The sequence below is a fragment of the Sphaerodactylus townsendi genome, linkage group LG05 (assembly GCF_021028975.2).
Source record: "Sphaerodactylus townsendi isolate TG3544 linkage group LG05, MPM_Stown_v2.3, whole genome shotgun sequence".
NCBI lineage: Eukaryota > Metazoa > Chordata > Lepidosauria > Squamata > Sphaerodactylidae > Sphaerodactylus > Sphaerodactylus townsendi.
In genome coordinates, this window is record NC_059429.1 from 121,597,283 (window position 1) to 121,617,374 (window position 20,092).

At 43.2% G+C, this 20,092-nt stretch overlaps 2 protein-coding genes across 4 annotated transcripts in view; both read right to left on the minus strand.

The window, feature by feature from the left end:
- Positions 1 to 2,046: 2,046 nt before the first annotated feature.
- ANKRD60 (ankyrin repeat domain 60) lies at positions 2,047 to 14,438 on the minus strand. Its single transcript, XM_048498885.1, has 4 exons — positions 14,072 to 14,438; positions 11,585 to 11,715; positions 9,010 to 9,175; positions 2,047 to 2,406 (listed from the first exon to the last, which is right to left on the minus strand). The coding sequence occupies exons 1-4, from the start codon at positions 14,346 to 14,348 to the stop codon at positions 2,156 to 2,158; spliced, it is 825 nt and encodes a 274-aa protein (XP_048354842.1). The 5' UTR covers positions 14,349 to 14,438; the 3' UTR covers positions 2,047 to 2,155.
- A 320-nt stretch (positions 14,439 to 14,758) lies between these two features.
- LOC125432535 (serine/threonine-protein phosphatase 4 regulatory subunit 1-like) overlaps positions 14,759 to 20,092 on the minus strand; it is a 66,448-nt gene continuing 61,114 nt past the window's right edge. For all 3 annotated transcript variants that reach the window (XM_048496156.1, XM_048496155.1, XM_048496157.1), the window contains 2 exons: positions 19,643 to 19,784; positions 14,759 to 18,408 (listed from right to left, as the gene is read on the minus strand). In XM_048496156.1, the coding sequence (XP_048352113.1) occupies positions 18,254 to 18,408; positions 19,643 to 19,784 (297 nt within the window). In that variant the 3' untranslated portion in view covers positions 14,759 to 18,253. The remainder of the gene's footprint in view (positions 18,409 to 19,642; positions 19,785 to 20,092) is intronic.

Below are 20,092 nucleotides of genomic sequence, written 5' to 3' on the forward strand. Positions count from 1 at the left end.
CACCCAGCTGGCGTGTGTGGGAGTGCACAGGCTAATCTGAATTCCCCAGATAAGCCTCCATAGCTCAGGCGGTAGAGCTGGGAATCAAACCCAGTTCCTCCAGATTAGATACACGAGCTCTTAACCTCCTACGCCACTGCTGCTCCTTGGATTTATATCCCACCTTTCTCTCCTGTAGGGAGACTCAAAGTGGCTTACAAGCTCCATTCCCTTCCTCTCCCCACAACAGACACCTTGTGAGGTAGATGGGGCTGAGAGCTTTCTGAGAGAACTGTGATTAACCCCAGGTCACCCAGCAGGAATGTAGGAGTGCAGAAACGCATCTGGTTCACCAGATAAGCCTCTGACACTCAGGTGGAGGAGTGGGGACTCAAACCTGGTTCTCCAGGTTAGAATCCACTTGCTCTTAACCACTACACCATGCTGGCTCTCTAGTCTAGTCAAATCTTGGAAGCTAAGCACAGTCAACACTGTTTAGCCCTTGGATGGGAGGCCACCAAGGAAGTCTGGGGCTGCTACAACAAGCAGCAAAACACCTCTCTTCGTTTCTTGCCTTCACCCCTGTAGGGTTGCCTGCAATTTGAGGGCACTTTCCACCACTATCATTAATTTTAAAAGAAAGTGGAAATTTATCTTTAATGGAACATTCAAGTGGAAGAGAAGGCTTTCAACTGAGGCCATAAGAGCAATAATTAAGTAAATGGAAAAAATAAAAAGAATGTGACTCATTTGCAGTTTGTTTTTAATGAGAATCCATTACTTTAGAGAATCATAAATATATGTTACATTTTTTTAAAAAATCTCTCTATTCCCAGCAAGAAAAACCTCACATAGATTGCAAGCTTGCACACAGTCTAGCCTTTGTTCCTGTACTGTTTTCCTCATCTGAAACAGCCCCAGAACAGTATTTGCTTCATAGCAGGGCTGAATATATAACACACAGTACACATGCAGCTCTCAGCACAAGATATAACAACAACACCCATATTTGGGATTGGGAAGTGATGCAAGTGGGAAGCCCTTCCTTCCTGCCATGATCTTGATCCACATTGGGGTCCCCTACACTTGAGAAATGGGTTTCCACAAGCCACTGATTGCTTCCAAGTCAGGTCCGGGACAGAGCGCATTAAATATTATTCAGGCATAGTTTGGCCTTAAGTAGCTGGCCTCGGGCCTCGGAGAGTGCTGGTGATTGGGTCCTGTGCTGGAACAGAGGTTCCAAGCAGAGGAGAACCCACTACGGTGACATGGCTAAAAGGTTCTAATCCCCGCACTGTCAGGAACCTCACTGATTGATCATAGGCCAATCACACTCTCTGGCAGACTGACCTACCTTGCAGGGAAGTTGCGAAGATAAAATGGGAGGAGCATGAATATTGTCTTGAGTACTTTGGAGAGAGGGTAGGTTAAAACAGACAAATATAGAAGAAAGCATCTTCCAAGAATCCCTGATCCCTACTACAGAGATTCCCATACCTTAACAGGACAATTAAGGAACACAGGGACAAGTCCATATATATATAACCTACCCTTCCTCCAAAGTACTCAAGACAATATTCATGCTCCTCCCATTTTATCTTCGCAACTTCCCTGCAAGGTAGGTCAGTCTGGCAGAGGGTGTGATTGGCAGAGAGTGTGAGATATATATATCACACTCTCTGCCAATCACATATATGGACTTGTCCCTGTGCTCCTTAATTGTCCTGTTAAGGTATGTTACCTGTTAAGGTATGGGAATCTCTGTAGTAGGGATCAGGGATTCTTGGAAGATGCTTTCTTCTATATTTGTGTGTTTTAACCTACCCTCCCTCCAAAGTACTCAAGACAATATTCATGCTCCTCCCATTTTATCTTTGCAACTTCCCTGCAAGGTAGGTCAGTCTGGCAGAGAGTGTGATTGGCAGAGAATGTGATATATATGGACTTGTCCCTGTGATCCTTAATTGTCCTGTTAAGGTATGGGAATCTCTGTAGTAGGGATCAGGGATTCTTGGAAAATGCTTTCTTCTATATTCTTCTATATATATATATATATAATATCCCCTCTATTTCAATAATAGTGCATGTCTGAAAGAAACACGGGCCAAGTAATTCCTTCTCAATGAAGAATCTGGCCCTTTCCCAGCATTAGCATGCATCCAGTTTCTATTTTCCCTCACGGTTTTGGCTTGGCAGCGGCACGAGTGCCAGCCTTTCGAGCCTTCCACTGGCACTGAAAGAGGTGGCGCTCACATTCTTTGTGGCCCCACATTTTGGCCATCCCCATAGCAGTAATTCCAGCACAGTCCTCGTCAGTGACGGAAGCTTTGTAAGTAAGAAGAACATTTATGCAGGCAAGATGGCCCCCTGCGGCAGCGGCGTGAAGGGCTGTTCTACCCAGCGGAGTTTGGTATCTCGGGTCAGCACCTGGAGAGAAAACAAGGCACAATAAACTTGAGCGGCTACATATTTGTAATGTTGAAACAACAAAGATAACCCCTTAAACGCTCTTCTCAAATCAGCCACTCCCTTTCTCAATATATGATTGCTTTCACACATGCTGAATAATGCACTTTCAGTCTACTTGCAATGCACTTTAGCAACTGTTTACAAGAGATTTTCCCACTTCACACAGTAAAATCCACTTTCAAAGTGCATTGGAAGTGGATAGAAAGTGCATTATTCAATGTTGGTTCTGCACCTGCAGCTGAATGAGCCAAAGTAGCAGTGCCCTAAAGTGCCGGTCAAAATTGACTTTATTTGATCAGGCTGTAGGCATGGGGCTTGCTTTTCCCCAAAAGACTCCCCCACCCCTCCATAGCAAGAAAAAAAAATTCTGCTAGCAGAAAATCGGCAGAACTAGGGAATTGGGTTGGCTAGCACCTCTCCCTTAAATTTCAAGAGCCATTTGTTTTGAGACCTAGGGAGGGTAGAGTGCTACAGTTTGAGCCAGTGTGGCATAGTGGTTACACTTACAGATTAGAAACTGCAAGACAGGTTTGAATCCTCACTTTGCCATAGAAACTTACTGGGTAACCCTGGGCTAGTCACACACTTCTCAGGCTGATCCCCGCCCCACCCCCGCACAGGGTACTTGGGAAAATAAAAAGAAGAGTTTGGATTTATATCCCGCTTGTCTCTCCTGTAAGGAGCCTCAAAGCGACTTACAAACAGGCTCCCTCCTCTTCCCACAACCTTGTGAGGTAGGCGGAGCTGAAAGAGTTCTGAGAGAACTGTGACGACCCAAGGTCACCTAGCAGGCTTCACGTGGAGAAGCAGGGGAACAAACCCAATTCACCAGAGAACAGTCCACCACTCATGAGGAGAATCAAATCCGTTTCTCCAGATTAGAGTGCGCCACTCTTAACCACAACACCACGCTGGAGGAGAATGATGTAAACTGGAGGGGAGGGGAATTATGTAAGCCACATTAAACCTTTGATTGATTGATTGATTGATTGATTGATTGATTGATTGATTGATTGATTGATTGATTGATTGATTGATTGATTGATTGATTGATTGATTGGTCGGCTTCGACGGTCGGAATATTAGTGTTGTGGATTGAAAGGGTCGCAGTTCTAGAGGGTTTCCGTAGAACACGGCCATACAGCCCGGAAACCACACAGCACCCAAGCGATTGATTGATTGATTGATTGATTGATTGATTGATTGATTGATTGATTGGACTTCCTTTTTTTATGTCACTTCCCATCCCCTGGCTCAGTACAACATAAAATATGATTATAAATAAATTACTAAAACCTTTAAAACAGCGATAACAATAATAGAGGCAAGTAAAGGTCAGGTATAAATGAAGTAAAACAAGCACAATTTGAGAAACACTGTTCCAAAGCCCCATTGAGCTGGGCAATTCTCTAAATGTTTTCTGTGATCAGAAGAACACTGCTCATAGAAGGAGAATTTATGCATGCTCAAACTGAGGTATGCAAATGCATAGACAAAAGAGATTTGGTTTCCTTAATGAGTTTAGAGGACCAGAGGCTGAACACTGTAGGAAACTTATTGATTGATTGATTGATTGATTGATTGATTGATTGATTGATTGATTGATTGATTGATTGATTGATTTGATCTACCGCCCTATCCCCGAATGGCTCAGGGCGGTGAACAATAAAATATAAAAGCATACTTATAAGTTAAAAACAGTTACCAGTCTAAAACAATGTCCCACAAAACCTATATGCAACCCTTCCCAGGAGCAAAGTAGCAACCTTGATGTTGGTAGGGGACCCCCTGTAGAGCAGGGGGTGGGGCGGGCATCCTCAGCTGGTCCCTCCTCGGGCGTCTGGGTGGAACAACTTCGGTCTTACAGGCCCTGTGGAACTTCTCCAAGGTCCCGCGAGGGCCTGAACAGTGGTGGTAGAGAGCAAGTTCCACAGGTAGGCCAGAGCCTTTCAAAGGCTCCCCACCTCGGTGGGAGGCTTCAGGCCAGCTCTATCATTGAGGGGCTAGGGATCTCTGAGTAAATTGGCCACCTCTTGCTGAGACACCCTCCCTCCTAATCGGTTTCTCAGAGGATCTCCTCGCCTCTTTGATGGATTAAGTTTTAACCTTGCTCTGTTGTAATCCAAATGAGCTTAATCGCTTCCAACACGCTGTAGAGCTGTAGGGGCGGCGGTGGCTCCTCCATCCCTCCTCCACCTCCATTACAGCTCCAAATTAGTAAAACCATTTTATTCAAGCATTGTAATATATGCTACAGAAACATGCTTGCTTCTTCCTCAGCAAAAGAGCAAAATTCTGTAGTATGTGTATGCTAATTTCAAAGGATAGTCCTATTAGGGACAAATGTAAATGTAACATCAGTCCAACTAAATGAAAACAGTTCCTAACAAGGCAACAATGTTAGAGAAAAACAGACAACAAATTTACACCAAACCTCCTACCCAAAGGTCTATCTCTATGAGTATTGTACATGTATAAATGAAAATGCTGCTTAAGAAAAAGGAAAGAGAAGACAATGTATCTGACCTACATTAGCAAAACAGTGATGGAATAATTGAAGCAAATGCGATTGTATTGCAAAAGACTGAACAGCATTAAAGGGAATTTACTCCTGGCACTTTCGCGACATCCACTTTCACAATAGTCGTAAATGACTTTGGTTATTTCAAGACTAAAATCCAGCTGCAAAGTGGATTAGAAAGTGGATTGAAAGTGCTTATTCACATGTAGCCGTGCGAAAATTAATCTCTGTTATAAAAAAATAGATATACTCTAAATGAGTCTGATTAAGCTGCATGACATCTCAGCCTGAGCATATGGCAAAGCATATTCTATTACGGAACTATGCGGGTTTTCTCCGACTGTGTGTCTGTGGTCTGGTGGATCCTGTTCTGAACGTTTCGCCTGCATCCATGCCTGGCATCTTCAGAGGTGTATCACAGGGGGAAGTCTATTACACACTGTGTCCAGTGAGAAGGGAATGTTTTAGTGGGGTGTAAATTGTCATGTCCCCTGGTGGGGAAAGCCTTTGACAATTTATCTATTAAGCTGGAAAAACATGCCTAGTAAATATAGGCTGATAAGTCTAACCCAGTTCAAATTTAATGGTTTGCTTATTTGGGCAGTAATTTATAATTTAACCAGTGCTAGGTCATTCATGACAGATTAAGATTCATACATCAAAACAGGAACCTGGTCGGAATCCACACTGTTATATGCTTTTTTTCTCCAGCTGGTTCACCTTTTACAGAATTGCCATATCGAAGCAGTATACGATATCTACATTCAAACTGATATTTGCAATATTAGCCAATGGCGTGTGTGGGAGTGCACAGGGCTGTAACTTGTCACGATTCCCAGATCAGCCTCCACAGCTCAAGCGGCAGAGCTGGGAATCAAACCCGGTTCCTCCAGATTAGAATGCGCCTGCTCTTAACCACTACGCCACTATGCCACTTAGACCTCTAATACTTCATATCTCCTTGATTTTGTCATTTAGAGGTTTCTGCATTTCTTTTTAGCTTAGAATATAAATAGGCCCTCTGAGTTTGCGTTTAGGTTCTTTGTGAGTCTGTAAACATGGATTTTTTTTCACTGTTCTAGCTAAATTACAACTTTCAGCTTTGAGAAGAGTAATTTAAGAATAAATAGCTTTATTACCAGAATAAGCCTAAGAACAAATGGAACAAAGTTTACAACAATTATTTACTGGGCCACTCAGAGGCATTTTATATCATGCCTGTAGAGAGCACCAATCAGAAGGTTCAGTATAATTATGTGTTGGCCTAAGCAAAGTATAAACTGGCCTCTCACCTCTAAATCTCTCAGATTTGGAATTCAGTGAAAACTGACTTCCCTATTTTTTGGTAAAGAAGAGCACAGAGGTAAAAATAAGACATTACACTCACACAAAAAAAAATGAAATGCACAGATATAAGATGACTGACACCTGGCTTGACAACAGTACATGTGAAAGGGATATGGAAGTCTTAAGACCACGAACGGAATATGAGTCAGCAGTGTGATGTGGCAGCCAAGAAAGCCAATGCAATTCTGGGCTGCATCAATAGGAGTATAGTATCTGGACTGAGGAATGTACTAGTACCACTCTATTCTGCATGGGTCAGACCTCACCTGGCACCACAATTCAAGAAGGATATTGACAAGTTGGAGCATATCCACATGAGGATGACCGAAATTGTAAAAGGTCTGGATTCCGTGCCCTTATGAGGAGCTTGTTTTCTGCTGCTCCAAAGACTAGGACAAGGAGTAATGGATTTAAGTTGCAGGAAAAGAGATTCCACATAAACATTAGGAAGAAATTCTTGACAGTAAGGGCTGTTCTACAGTGGAAAACACTGCCTTGGAGAGTGGTAGTGTCTCCTTTGGAGGTTTTTAAACAGAGGCTGGATGGCCATCTGTCAAGGGTGCTTTGATGATGTATTCCAAGGACAATAAGAGATAATATGTACCATCCAGATTGAAACAACTGCTTCAAAAGCAAATACCTCTCATTGGAGTGAAGTAGTTTTTACTTGTAAGTGAGAAAGATGTATGCACAATGGTTCAATTAATTCTACAAAACAAGCAACAAAGCAAAGCTAGTCGGAATCTAGATTAAGTGCAAAAACTTTAAGGCTGCTCTGAAAAGAAATAAACAGAAAATTACAAAACACACGAAATGCTTACAAATAGAATAGAGATAAGGACTCTATTCTACTTGTATTTCGTGTGTTTTGTTAACTGTTACCCAAGCACATGTTTCTACACTGTTTAGCATTTTTAATTTCTGTTTATTTCTTTTCAGAACAGCCTTGCCATTTTTTAACGAGGTCGGCACTTATCTAGAGTCCGACTAGTTTTGCTTTATTGCTTGTTTTGTATAGTTAATTGCACCATTGTGCATATATCTTTGCTACTTTCAAGTAAAAACTACTTCACTCCAATGGGAGGTATTTGCTTTTGAAGCAGGTGTTTCAGCCTGGATGGCACATATTATCTCTTATTGACCTTGTGGTTGTGTACCTTCCCCTTTTGCTCACTATGGTTGATAGTGTCTTCCTGCATGGCAGGGGACTGGACTTGATGGCCCTTGTGGTCATTTCCAACTCTATGATTCTAAGAAGCTTTTATCCTTGTTTCTTAAAGTCAACTTAGAATAGGAACAGCATGTATGCTTTCTTAATGATATTATCAGTGTTCTGTGTACCTATTTTCTTTGATCAGATTTAGAGCAATCAGATTGTTTTAAAATAAAAAGTCCTAATTAGTACACTGCTACATTATTAGCTGGGAGATAGGAGTTTCACTTTGAATCTGGAACACACAAATATATAAACCTCAATGTCTTCCTCGGAGATTGAGGGCTGTGCCCTGCAAAGATTGAGTGTTGTGAGGGAACATTCAGTCATCAAGCAGCACTGTGATTTCATGGCTAATGCATTGCTTTAATTCAAAGAGATTTTATTCTCCATGAGGCTGTTTAAAGTAACCCCCCACCCCCAACAAGTGTGTCCCAGCAACCACATAGCAGGTTGCAGAAGCGTACCAGGGGTAAACGGCGCCCGGAGACAAGTTGTCTCCAGGATGCCCCCCCAGGCTCTGCCCCCCTAGCTCCACCCCCTGATGCCCCCGGGCTCCACCCCCCACTGCCCTTGACCCCACCCATGTCACCATGGACATGGGCAAGGTCTAGGGTGCTCACCTCCCCCACCCAGACTCCCCCTGCCGTCTGGGCTCCCAGCCGGCAGCTTGCAGTCCCCTCCGGGCAGGTCAGAAGAGACTGCAGTCCCGGCCTCGGAGACCTTTTTTAATAAGCACTGAGGCCAGGGGGTGGGGCTTGGGGAGCAGGAAGGAGTGGGACTTCCTGCTCCCCAATCCCCACCCCTGGCCTCAGTGCTTATAAAAGAAAGTTTCCGAGTTCGGGACTGCAGTCTCTTCTGGCCTGCCTGGAGGGGAGGTCAGAAGAGACTGCCGGCTGCGAGCCCAGCTGGCAGGGGGGGAAAGGAAGGGAGGGGGAGTCCAGGGTGAGGTTAAGGGCACTTGCAGGCAGCAAGAAGTCCTGCTGCCTTGTCGTTTTTTGCGTACTTCGGACGTGGTCGAGGCATGCGAAAATGACAAGACAACAGAACTTCCTGGTCTCGTGGGGGGCCAATTTTGTGCCCCCCATGTGACCAGAAGAGTGGTGCCCGGGGACAAGGGGTACCCCTTGTCCCTAGGCAGATACGCCTCTGGCAGGTTGGGAGATTTGTGGAGATTTGGGGATGGGGGTGGGGTTGGGGGTGGAACCTGAGAAAGTCGGGATTTGGGGAGGGAAAGGACTTCAGCAAAGGCTGTAGAGTCCAAAGCAGCCATGTTTTACAGGTCTCTGTAGCTTGGAGATCAGTTGAATTCTGAGAGATCTCTAGGCTACAGCTGGTGGCTTACACTAAACACACAGAGCTGTATAAATATTGCATTACTGCTGTTCATTAAGGTTAACTGTAACTGTTTTTGGAGACCTGTTATGGAAAATGTTAGCCTACACAGGAGCAATCAGTCCTTATGGACTTCGAACACTACCATTTTGAAGCAGAAATTCCATCGCCTTCAGAAGGCCTCTGCGTGCAGTCAAGAACAAGGCCACAAAACTTCGGTGCGCTAACCACTCTGCCCTCTTGTCTGGATTCAGCAGGTCTGAATGTGCCGTACGAAACGAGGAGGTCTTTGTAGCTCCTAAATTGTGCAGCTGGCAACAGAAGGCGCAAAACATTATTCAAGGATCGATTCGTTAGTTAAATAGACTCACAGGAAACCTGTTGCATGCTTCAAGTTCCACACTGTTTGCACAATAGTAAAATGGTGGCCAACATTTTCTATGTTCGCTCAAATCTCCGTTGCATTTCAGTTGCCCTTTAGACTTTTCTGCCAGATTTAGAAAGAAATTGTGCTGTGAGAGTTGACTTGCTTTAGGGAAAGGGCAATGCAGAAAACAAACCAGAAACTAACCAGTTTGGTTAACATGTTAATATTCCTGCACTTGTACACAGGTAGCCTTTTCTAACAAACTTTATTATTTGTTTTAGCAGCTGGTTGTTAATGGACTTGTGTGTGTGTTTTTTGAATCATTTCATAGAAAGCCATTTGCAATGCAGGGATGAGCTGATTTTTTTTAAAAAAAAATCTCCTGTCTTTCATTTTTAGGATTTGTCTGTGCTTCTGAATCGCTGTAGTGTGATGTTTGAAATGTTTGTGGCACTTCTGAAATGCTGCTTTTCCCACTGCTGTGTTTTCTTTTCCGTCTGTTTTTTAAAAACGTTCTAACTTCTGAACTATACAGGTAGACAATTTAGGAATTCAGTGCTGTATTGCCAGCATTCAGACACTTGCTGAATTGCTAGATTGATCTAGTGCTATAACGCAAATGTTAGAATGTAAAAAAAAAATGGAAACTGTAGAAACTGTTTCTGGCAATGCTAGAGCTATCTTTGTCACTTCTGGGTGGCTCTAGGAATCATCAGGAATTCTATGGTCAGAACTTCCTATAAGTACCCAAGACCACTGCCTCAGAACATTCACAATTATTCCACATCAAAACAATAGAATGATGATCATGGAGTGGCGGAAAGGAGAGGGTTCATTATTAGTTTCTACAAAGAGGATGAAGAGTTCAGTGATGCCAGCAATTGTATATGATAAGGTGGCACCAACTGAGACCTACCAAACAGAGCACAGCCCATCAGCCACATGTGGCAAGCATAAGTGGTGTGCATGGTTTTTCTGCTGCATGGCCTGGCATTATAAAGCAAGGGACAGAGGTGAAGAGTGACAGTTTCTTTGCAGGCCACAGTAAAGATCTGGTGAGCCACGGCAGGCGTGGCATCCAGAAAATCCCAGGTTCAATTCCCAGCTTTCATTACTTAAAGGGATCAGGTTATATGGAAGACCTCTGCCTGTAACCCTATAGAGGCACTGCCAATCAGTGCCTGACCCAGATAGACAATACTGACAATACTGACCCAGATAGACCAATGATCTGATTCAGTATAAGGCACCTTCATGTGTTCAAGGATAAGCTGCATTCATCTTGGCAGGTCTTGTGCAGGCAAGTGAAATTTGGTTGTAAGATCGTCTGGGGCAACCAGCAGGAGTGTTTTTCATACAGATTTTGACCATTCCTAGCCCTACCCTACATTGCCTCAGAGGTGATGTAATGAGGCAGCAAACATTGCCTTTAAATACAGTGGAACCTCGGTTTTCGTTGGTAATCCGTCCGAAAAGAATCAATTAAAACCGAAACCGATAAAAACCAAGGCAAACTTTTCCATAGGAATCAACATAAATCTAATTAATCCGTTCTAGGCACTCCCAAAAAAAATACCAAAACCACATTTTTTTTGTGTGAATAAACATAGTGTTTAATGCTGAAAACAGTAACAAACAATAACACTAGGACTAGCTTCAAAGCCAGTGCACCAATGTTGCACTCAAAAGCTGTCCCAAGAGGTCTGTTTCTGACGCCTCTTTAAGATGTATCTGAAATGGGGCAAGACATTGTCATTAAACAAGTTGCAGACACGGCCTGCAACAGCTTTGTCCGGGTGATTTTTCTCCACAAACCCCTGCACCTTACTGCAAATTGATGAAAACCGAGGCAAATCAATGAAAACCGAGACAAATTTTTCACTGAAAAAATCGATGAAAACCAAAACCGATGAAAACCGAAGGCATTGAAAACCGAGGTTCCACTGTAAATTAATTCTCCCAATACCATTTCAAGCGACAGCAGACAACAATAGCCGCCAGTGAGTGGCGTCCCACTATAGTGAGAGGGGCCTGGCAGCCAAATTTGGAAGCACACACATTCATTCTCTACCACATGTGTCAAACTCGCGGCCCTCCAGATGTTATGGACTACAGTCCCACTCATCCCCTGCCAGCATGATGCTGGCAGGGGATGATGGGAACTGTAGTCCATAACATCTGGAGGGCCACGAGTTTGACACCTGTGTTCTACCATATCTAAGATATCTGGAAAGGTCCATGTTATCCAGGACGCTGCCCTTCTACAGCGGCAACACTAACTTCCACTGCACAAATCAGCTAGTGCTGTTTCAACAAGAACCATCCACATCTTTAGTTTTGTGACGAAACAAACCTTGTGGGTATCTCCGTTCACAGCTGCCCTCACGAGGCGGCCCCAAGCATCTTGGGACCAGATGCGCATGGTGATGGTTACACCACTGACAATATCATTGTCTTTAAGTGTAGACTTGTCAGAGAGATCCACTGTGGGAAAAAAAAATCAAGAATGGGAGTGAGAGGAAGAGGATAGTAATAGTCAGATGCGTATGGGGGGGCAAATGGCACCCAGAGACAACTCCATCTCCGGGTGCACCCCCCATCCCCACGTTCAGGGGCCCGTTTGGATGCCCGGCCCTTTCCCCAAGCCCCACCCCTCCCTACGTGCAGGCCTGAAAGCAGGAAAACCCGGCTTCTAAAGGCACAGAAGCGGGGGGGGGGGCAGGTTACGCCTTCCATGTAGGCTGGAGGGAAGGCTCAGGGGGGCCATGCCCAGTGGTGGGATTCAAATGATTTAACCAGTTCCGGTGGTGGGATTCAAACAATTTAACAACTGGTTGTTTACAAGCACCATTTTAACAACTGGTTCTGCCTGAACTCCGCCCACCACTGGCCATGCCGCTGAACTCCGCCCACGGCCTCTGTGATTTGAAAAGCACGTCCCCAGTTTGGAGGCTGGCTTCTGCTCTACCCAGGCTCTGGCCAGTGCCCCCCCCCTTTGGACTGAAAGGCGTGCACCCGGGGACATGGGTGTCCCCATTGACAGTACGCCCCTGGTGATAGTTGATATGTAATTAAGAGGTTTCTACAAAGGGTTGTAGCTGTAGCAAACTCTTGAACTGAGAATAGTGAATATTAATTTATTCACTTCATTTTTACCTCACATTTATTGCAAAGGGCTTACATCTAGAGTAGCTTGTATTTCTCTCTTCTCTTGCATCTCACAGCATCAACCCTGTGAGATAGGTTGGGCTGAGAGTGTGTGAATGGCCCAAGGCCACCCAGCAAGCCTCCACGGCAAGGTGAGGATTTGAACCAGAGTCTTCAAGATCCTAGTCCAGTGGTGGTGAACCTTTGGCACTCCAGATGTTATGGACTACAATTCCCACCAGCCCCTGCCAGCATGGCCAATTGACCATGCTGGCAGGGGCTGATGGGAATTGTAGTCCATAACATCTGGAGTGCCAAAGGTTCGCCACCACTGTCCTAGTCCAACACTGTAACCACTACACTGTCAATGTTAATTCATGGGATTATTTTGAATCCTCCTAATGGACCATACATCAGACAGATGCATCCTGGGTTCAGCATTGTGTCCCTTATCAGGCACATGGTTCCATAACATGTATGGAATTACCATACTGCCACAGAGTAGTTACAGTTATCAGCTGATCTATAATTCTCTCAGGATATCCTACAGAAAAGAAACATATTTAAAAGTAAACACAACATTGAACAAAGCAAATGTGAAGGAAGAGGCAGAAGACTGGAAATTTACCTGTAGGATTTTTTGGTTTAATTTCTTCATGCTTGGTCAAAACCGTTCATGCCAGTTAAGAATCTCCGACAGCTAATCCATTCTGAAATCTTGCCAAATGGTGCCCGCGTACTTTTGCATCTATTGTTCTCCAAAGCACAGTCTCCTCCCATAATATCCAGATGACCAATTAAGGATCTACCTCTTGATCCCTTCTTCTGTACCCCCAGAGGTGAGGTGGAGGGCATCTGAAGATAGGGCATCTACTGTGGTGGTACCTCCCCTTTGGAATGCCCTCCCACCTGAGATCTGCCTAGCACCTACTTTATTTGGTTGTAGGAGCCAGGTAAAAACATATCTTTTGTGAGGGGTGGGAGGGGAGTGATCAGAAGGGTACTGTGTGGTTTCCGGGCTGTATGGCCGTGTTCTAGCAGCATTCTCTCCTGACATTTCGCCTGCATCTGTGACTGGCATCTTCAGAGATCAGATCCTCTGAAGATGCCAGCCACAGATGCAGGTGAAACGTCAGGAGAGAATGCTGCTAGAACACGGCCATACAGCCCGGAAACCACACAGCACCCAAGTGATTCCGGCCGTGAAAGCCTTCGACAATACATTGATCAGAAGGGTAGTTTCCTGAAGGTATTTGAATTGCTGCAGGAGCACAGGAAAAACTCAGCATATTATAATAGCATGAGGAACTCAGCTTAATTGAACCTACGAACCTATGGTTGAAATGCCTGCTGTAACTTCCAAAGCCACAAAGGGTGGCTAAAGTTGGTTGAACTGCAGTGCCGATGTCTTTTCTGTTCCCATAACAAGCACATTAAGAACCAAGCAAAAGAACTGCAGAATTATGTTAAACAGTTGAAATTCTGCAAACGTTTATGTAGGTTGCAGAATTCAGCTAGGTATGGTGCTGAGTTTTTAATTGTTTTAAGCATAGACCCCAACATAGATCTTATTAGCTATTGTAATTCAGGAGAATGTAGCCTCATGGTAATCTTATTTATTTAGCTATCTATATCCTGCTTTTCTCCCAATGGTAAAGGCCAGATACAGCTTTTGCACACAGAGAAACCTCACCTTCATCCAGATATTGGAGGCGCTGAAAATTCACAGGGATCCCGACGAAAACCTCTATCCGGGACTTCAGATTGCTGATTAGCAAGTCGCAGTGACATGAAGACATGGAAAAAGTCTCTTCAGTTTCAACTATATGCAGTTTTACAACAAAAAAACGGATAGGGTCACCGAAATCCCCCGAGCGTCCATAGTGCTGCTTTTGGAAGAGGGTGCGCGTGAGAAAACCCCCCTTGCTTGGAGAACTGCTCAAATCTTTCTTCTTTTTCCTGCCTGACATCTTTCAAAGGAGCAGTGTGGCTGCTCCCTGATTCTCTTAACATCAAACAATGATGTCATCAAATAGGAACAATCTGCGTGCGCCGACTCAACAGGGTGCCTCCAATGTGATGTCATCTTGGAAGTGGGGGAGTTCATCTCTGGGAGTGTGCTGCTATTGGCAGAGGAAGCTCAACTTCCTGCAGTCAGGGAGCGAGGCCTCCTGTAAATCTAATTCCAGTAAAGCAGGTGGATACGGAACAAACTAAAGCAGCACAGTCAAGTTTCTTTTTCTCTTCCCAGTACGTTGCTGGGATACAATCAACACTGCCTATTGTTTAGTACAGAGTTCTCGACATTCTATACAAGGATTGAAAAAGAACATGTTCTTATTGTGGCGTAAGTCAGTAAACAAAGAAAATGGACGCTTGATCAAACAGACAATCGATTTATTGGGATAAATATGAATAGGAAGATACATAGAGTCTATGCTCTTGACAAAAATCCGCGGCACTCCCAGAGTGTCTCGATCTATTTGGGCCCTAAACACATACATACATCTGCCACTCGGGCAGGTTTTCCAAGAGGCGCCCAGATTATAATCATTTACAGCAAACAACAGCAGGGTTGATTTCTCAGTCAAATGACTAACATGCTTTGGATTACAAGTGCCCGAGATTTCAGTATTGCACCACCAAGGTTGTTTTCCTCACCTCATATCCAAATGTATTTGAAACCCTTGCAGCTTTGGCAAGAGAAGAGTGGCTAACTTTAGACATTTTGCTTTGTTATGGTGATTTAAAAGGGAATGTTGACATAATTTATTATACAGTGAATATGGTACTTTCATCTTCGTTGCACGTGTCTTGTCTTTTTTCCGAAAATGATCTATAAGGTGCTGCCATCCAGTCATGCTTAAATTATACCAGAGGGAGAAGGAAGGGCAGTTACGAAATAGATACTGGACACCTGTCAGATATTCTGAGTGGCACTTGCAGAATTACAAATAAGCCCTGCTTGAATGAATGGAAGTTGCACAGGTGTAGCTCTTTACAGTTTACACCCGTTGCCAGTAGGGAACCAAATGCAAAAAAACCCCTCCGTATATCTTGAGTCGGCGAGAGGAGACCGCAAAGTGTGGGAAAAGGAAAAGCAAGTTGATAGAACTGCACAAAATTCTCTTTTCTAGTACATGCAACTACAGATTCTTAAAGACTTTTTTTTTTTTAAAAAAAAGCACATTTTCAAAAAGGACAAAATGTCTGGTGTTAGGGGGGGAAAAGGTGTTCGCTAAGTGTAAAATTGGATTTGTTACGTCGGTAAAAATTAAATTCTGTGACTTACTCATGCACAAGTGATTTAAAAAAATCCTTCATGAAAACTACCCCAGCTTTCTAAAAGACACGTGGAAGTTTATGTTATTTAGTCCGGCTTGTGAGGCAAAGGGTACATCTCAATCTAGAACTAACAATATGGCAACCAAAACTGGGTTATGTTCAAAGAACAAACTATATATAGTTCTTTTTTCAAATGTTTCTATATACACTTTAAAAAAAAACACAATAATCAGAGCTGAGAAATTTAACGACTTGTCGCGGTCAACAGAAACAAACAAAAACATAACTGGTTTCAAAAAGTTTAGAAAAATCTGAACTGTTAAAAAAACACCTGTATAATGTTAGCATTAGAAAAAGATACTAAAATTACAAAAAAATTGACATTTTTTTTGCTGAGAAATTGCAGTCATAAAATTCATTTGCATTGAAGAGGCATTTGTTTCCAACTTATTACAACGTTTAAGCACAGAACTCCCTTGCAGAAGTCACGGCTTATATTGATGTTTAATGCTGAAACAGCTAAGACACATTTTTCTAGATCATTTCTAAAAGCAATATAGGAATCTGCTGGAACTGGCAGAGCAAATAACATTATTATAAATGCTAAACACTGTATTGCAAATCTGGAACATTATTTTTTTCTTAGCCTGAGTTTCATAGGCAACTGTGAAAAGTAAACCCTTTTTCTTTTAAGTCCTCAAAACTTACCAGGAGTTAAATAGACACTTAATACAACACTGTGGTCTACACAAATGCTGGACAGAATATATTTTCCTTTCTATTAAATGAGATTTGTTACTGTACAAAATCATTTTTTATCCAATCATGCATCAGAGCCTTAAGATTATATAGAGCACCCCTTATGAGAGGGTTCACATTTCAAGGGAAAGAAACCGATAAGACCCTTCTGTAGAATTGTTCTGTTTGTCGTCAATTCACTAGTTAAAATTTAATTCAGTAGTGATCACTTCTGTGAGCAAGCCTCAATGAACAGCTGGGCCAGACACCAAATTTGCTTGCGTATAATGCATGAAATCTGAGTTTCCAGAGTTGGACTCCAGAGTTCCCAGAGCAGTTGTGTATCATACTGACGGGTTTAAGTTTCCATGGGGATCCAGAAATAGGATTACTTCTGAGTAATGATCCCTGGACCAAGAAATTAACCTGTGAATCTGCCTTAGTGAAATGGATTTCATTAGTACATATAGGAACCTTGGAAAGATATAGAATCTTAATAATGCATATTCAGTCCAAGGGCAAACAGTTTACCATAATTAACCAAAATGGCTTGCAGTCAGAGCACACATACTAAGTAATCTTCCAGAAAGAGGGTACTCTGCTCTTATGGCAGCAGCCCCTCACACCTAACAAAACGCTACTCAAGCAAGCCCTCCAACCCTGCCAACCCTTCAAAGGCATTTTGGGGTAGGGTCCTGTGATAGGAAGAAGTTGGTAGAAAATCCCTGATTAATGTACATGTGGAACCTTAAATACAGCTGCTGAATCCCAGCCAGCAACTTTCACAGGCTGGACTCTACTCTGAAATTCCAACTGATCTTAATCGGAAAAATGAATTCTCATTGGGTAAAGCACAGAAACCCAGAATGTCAGAGTTATTGCTTACATACAAGCAAAAATTTGCATTTCAAGAACTCACATTTTGGACTTTATTCTTTGTGTCTCCTAGTATTCAAAAAGGAACGTTTTGACAGATTTTGCAAAACTTAAAACGAATCTCCACTGTATTCTAGCACTGAAGTATTAACAATTCAAACCTACAAACTTCAAACCACTTACTTCAGAGTAGTCCTAACCGAACGTAAGGACTACCTCCGAGTTCGCGATCTGAGGACTGTATCTGCCTCACAGGTCTAGCAGGAAGAGGAAATTGAGGGTTAGCAGGAATGAAGGAAAGCGACCACTACAAAGGATTATTTTTCATTTAACGCACACCAACACATGAGACTAAAATGCCACAGTTCACAAAGTGAATTTTAAAAAATATCATCTGAGACAAAAAGAGGAAATTGCTTTGCTTTACCAAGACAACTGTGCTGTATTTTTGCCTTTCTAAAAAAATGGCTTGGGTTTGTTACAGATACTGATTCAAGTTTTCTGAATTATCTGCTGAGTTTCGAAATGCTTGAGTTGAGTAAACTGATATGATGAAATGAAATGCCATGAACAACCGAACAGTTTAGTAACAAAATGCGTGTTAAGTGTCCATAGTCTGGTGACGGGATTAGCTCAAGCCTGAAGTGGTGACCAAGCAATTCACTTCCTTTGTCCGTGAGTCAGCAAATTTCAAAAGGCATATTCCTGTTACCTTGGCGGATGCAGAAGCGTGCATTCCCCACAAATGCAGATGTAAATACCTTAATCCCCACGTTTGTAAAAGGGAGTCGGGGAAAGTAAAGTGGTGGAATATTCCAAATCGTATTGCCAGTCTGTGGATAGATCCACACGTCCCTCAGTTATGTGACTGAATTAAGAACAAGCCCTTTTCTCTTGGGTTGCATTGATTGCTTGATACAGTCTTCCTTCCTGGTTATTTGCCACAAACGTTTGCGATCCACAGAGACGAACAAAGTTAATGTTGCTTTTCGAGGGAAGTCATGTGCATAGTGTGGTGTTTTGGTTTGATGGTGGCAAAAAAGGCAACGTCTTGATCCCTGTCAGCTTGCAAAATCAGAACAGTTTCCTCCACAGCTTCGAGATGACGGTTGCCCACACTTCTGAAATAAGCTACAACATGGAAACGAAGAACATTTTGATCTGACCACACTAACCAGTAACAATTAAAAAAAAATTCACCATGGGTCTCAAAAGGGACAAGTCCCCTGCCAATCAAATCAAATGCAAACGAAGGTTTAAAACACAAATGCCTAAACACAGAGACATCAAATATGCAAGCTGTAACTAGCTGCTCATTCTGGGCAGAAAATCAGTCCATTTTGCAAACTTCTCAGACTTTTAGCTTACAGAGTTGAATGGGTTTGGTTAGCTTCTGCAACCACTCCTCATTCTTGGATATTGCACTTTTCTTCCAATTTCGGGCAAGTATTAACCTTGCTGATGGTTATAGCATTAAGCACCCATTCATGGACTTCTTTCAGAAATAAATCAACACAACGTAACAAGAAAACCTTAGGGGCTAATGGTAAGGCTTTCCTTATACCTTGAGAGATCACCAAAGCAATCATATTCAAGCACTCTACTGCTTTGCTGCATTCCCACCATAAATATGCAACGTTTTCATTAGTTGGTCTGCATGCCCAACACTCCCCTTTAGTCCCTTGATAATAGTTTTGCCGATTATGCGTGTGACAGGTGCCACTGGAATAGCATTTTCATTTAAATTTCTTTGGCTGAGAGGTTTACAGACATTTTAAAACCACTTCTTAACACAAACACCCAAACCTCAGGATTTACTGGGGCTTTCAAATATTTTGTTTTGTTAATTCTTTTCTGCAGAGGTGACCATAAATTAAACTCTGGAGACTCCTATTTCATTAGATGCTTCACACAAAGTGAGAGCTCTTCTCCCCAAAGTCAGCCACATTCCACAGAGAACCCCAGTGCGTGAGTATTTTTCAAGAAGAAGAAGACAGGAGGAGGAGGAGGAGTTTGGATTTATACCCCACCTTTCTCTCCTGTAAGGAGACTCAAGGTGGCTTACAAGCTCCTTTCCCTTCCTCTCCCCACAACAGACACCTTGTGAGGCAGGTGGGGCCGAGAGAGTTCTGAAGAACTGTGACTAGCTCAAGGTCACCCAGCAGGAATGTAGGAGTGCGGAAACACATCTGTTTTACCAGATAAGCCTTTCAGGTGGAGGAGTGGGGAATCAAATCCGGTTCTCCAGATTAGAGTGCACCTGCTGTTAACTACTACACCACACTGGCTCTTAGGGTGGTGTGCCTCTTTGCATTGGGCTTTGGGGAGGGCTGCAAAACAGAAAAAAAATGCAACGAATGCCTACCTTTCTCCAACAGTGTTTGCCTCAGAGCTTTGGCAAGCAGAACCCTCACATTTGGCACAGGATCTGAAGCCAAGCTCAGGAGGCTGGGCAACAGGTGTTCCACAAAATGGTTAACAGGCATGCACTCCTCTTCCACCACTGCCTGTGAGAACATATCAAGTAGAAACCATCCCCGTAGTTAGCAGAACACAAGAGTCTGATTTTCAGTAGGAACAACAGTCAAGAACCAAACAACAATAATGGTACGTGCCACTGCAGAAGAGAACACCTGTGCAGCATGGTGGCTACGAAACTGGAACAGCCAGGTCCAAATATCACATATCAAATATCAAATGAAGTCTATAAAATTATGCACGGGGTAGAAAATGTTGACAGAGAGACATTTTTCTCTCTCTTTCTCACAATACTAGAACCAGGGGGCATTCATTGAAAATGCTGGGGGGAAGAATA

Bases quoted from the DNA above. Each gene is read 5' to 3' on its own strand.
- ANKRD60 (XM_048498885.1), bottom strand. From the start codon at position 14,348: ATGTCAGGCAGGAAAAAGAAGAAAGATTTGAGCAGTTCTCCAAGCAAG. The intron at 9,176-11,584 runs GTTTGTTTCGTC...TTCTGTTGCCAG, and splicing joins TGAACGGAGATACCCACAAG to CTGCACAATTTAGGAGCTAC. The intron at 2,407-9,009 runs GTAGTGTTCGAA...TTTTCTCTCCAG, and splicing joins GGAATTTCTGCTTCAAAATG to GTGCTGACCCGAGATACCAA.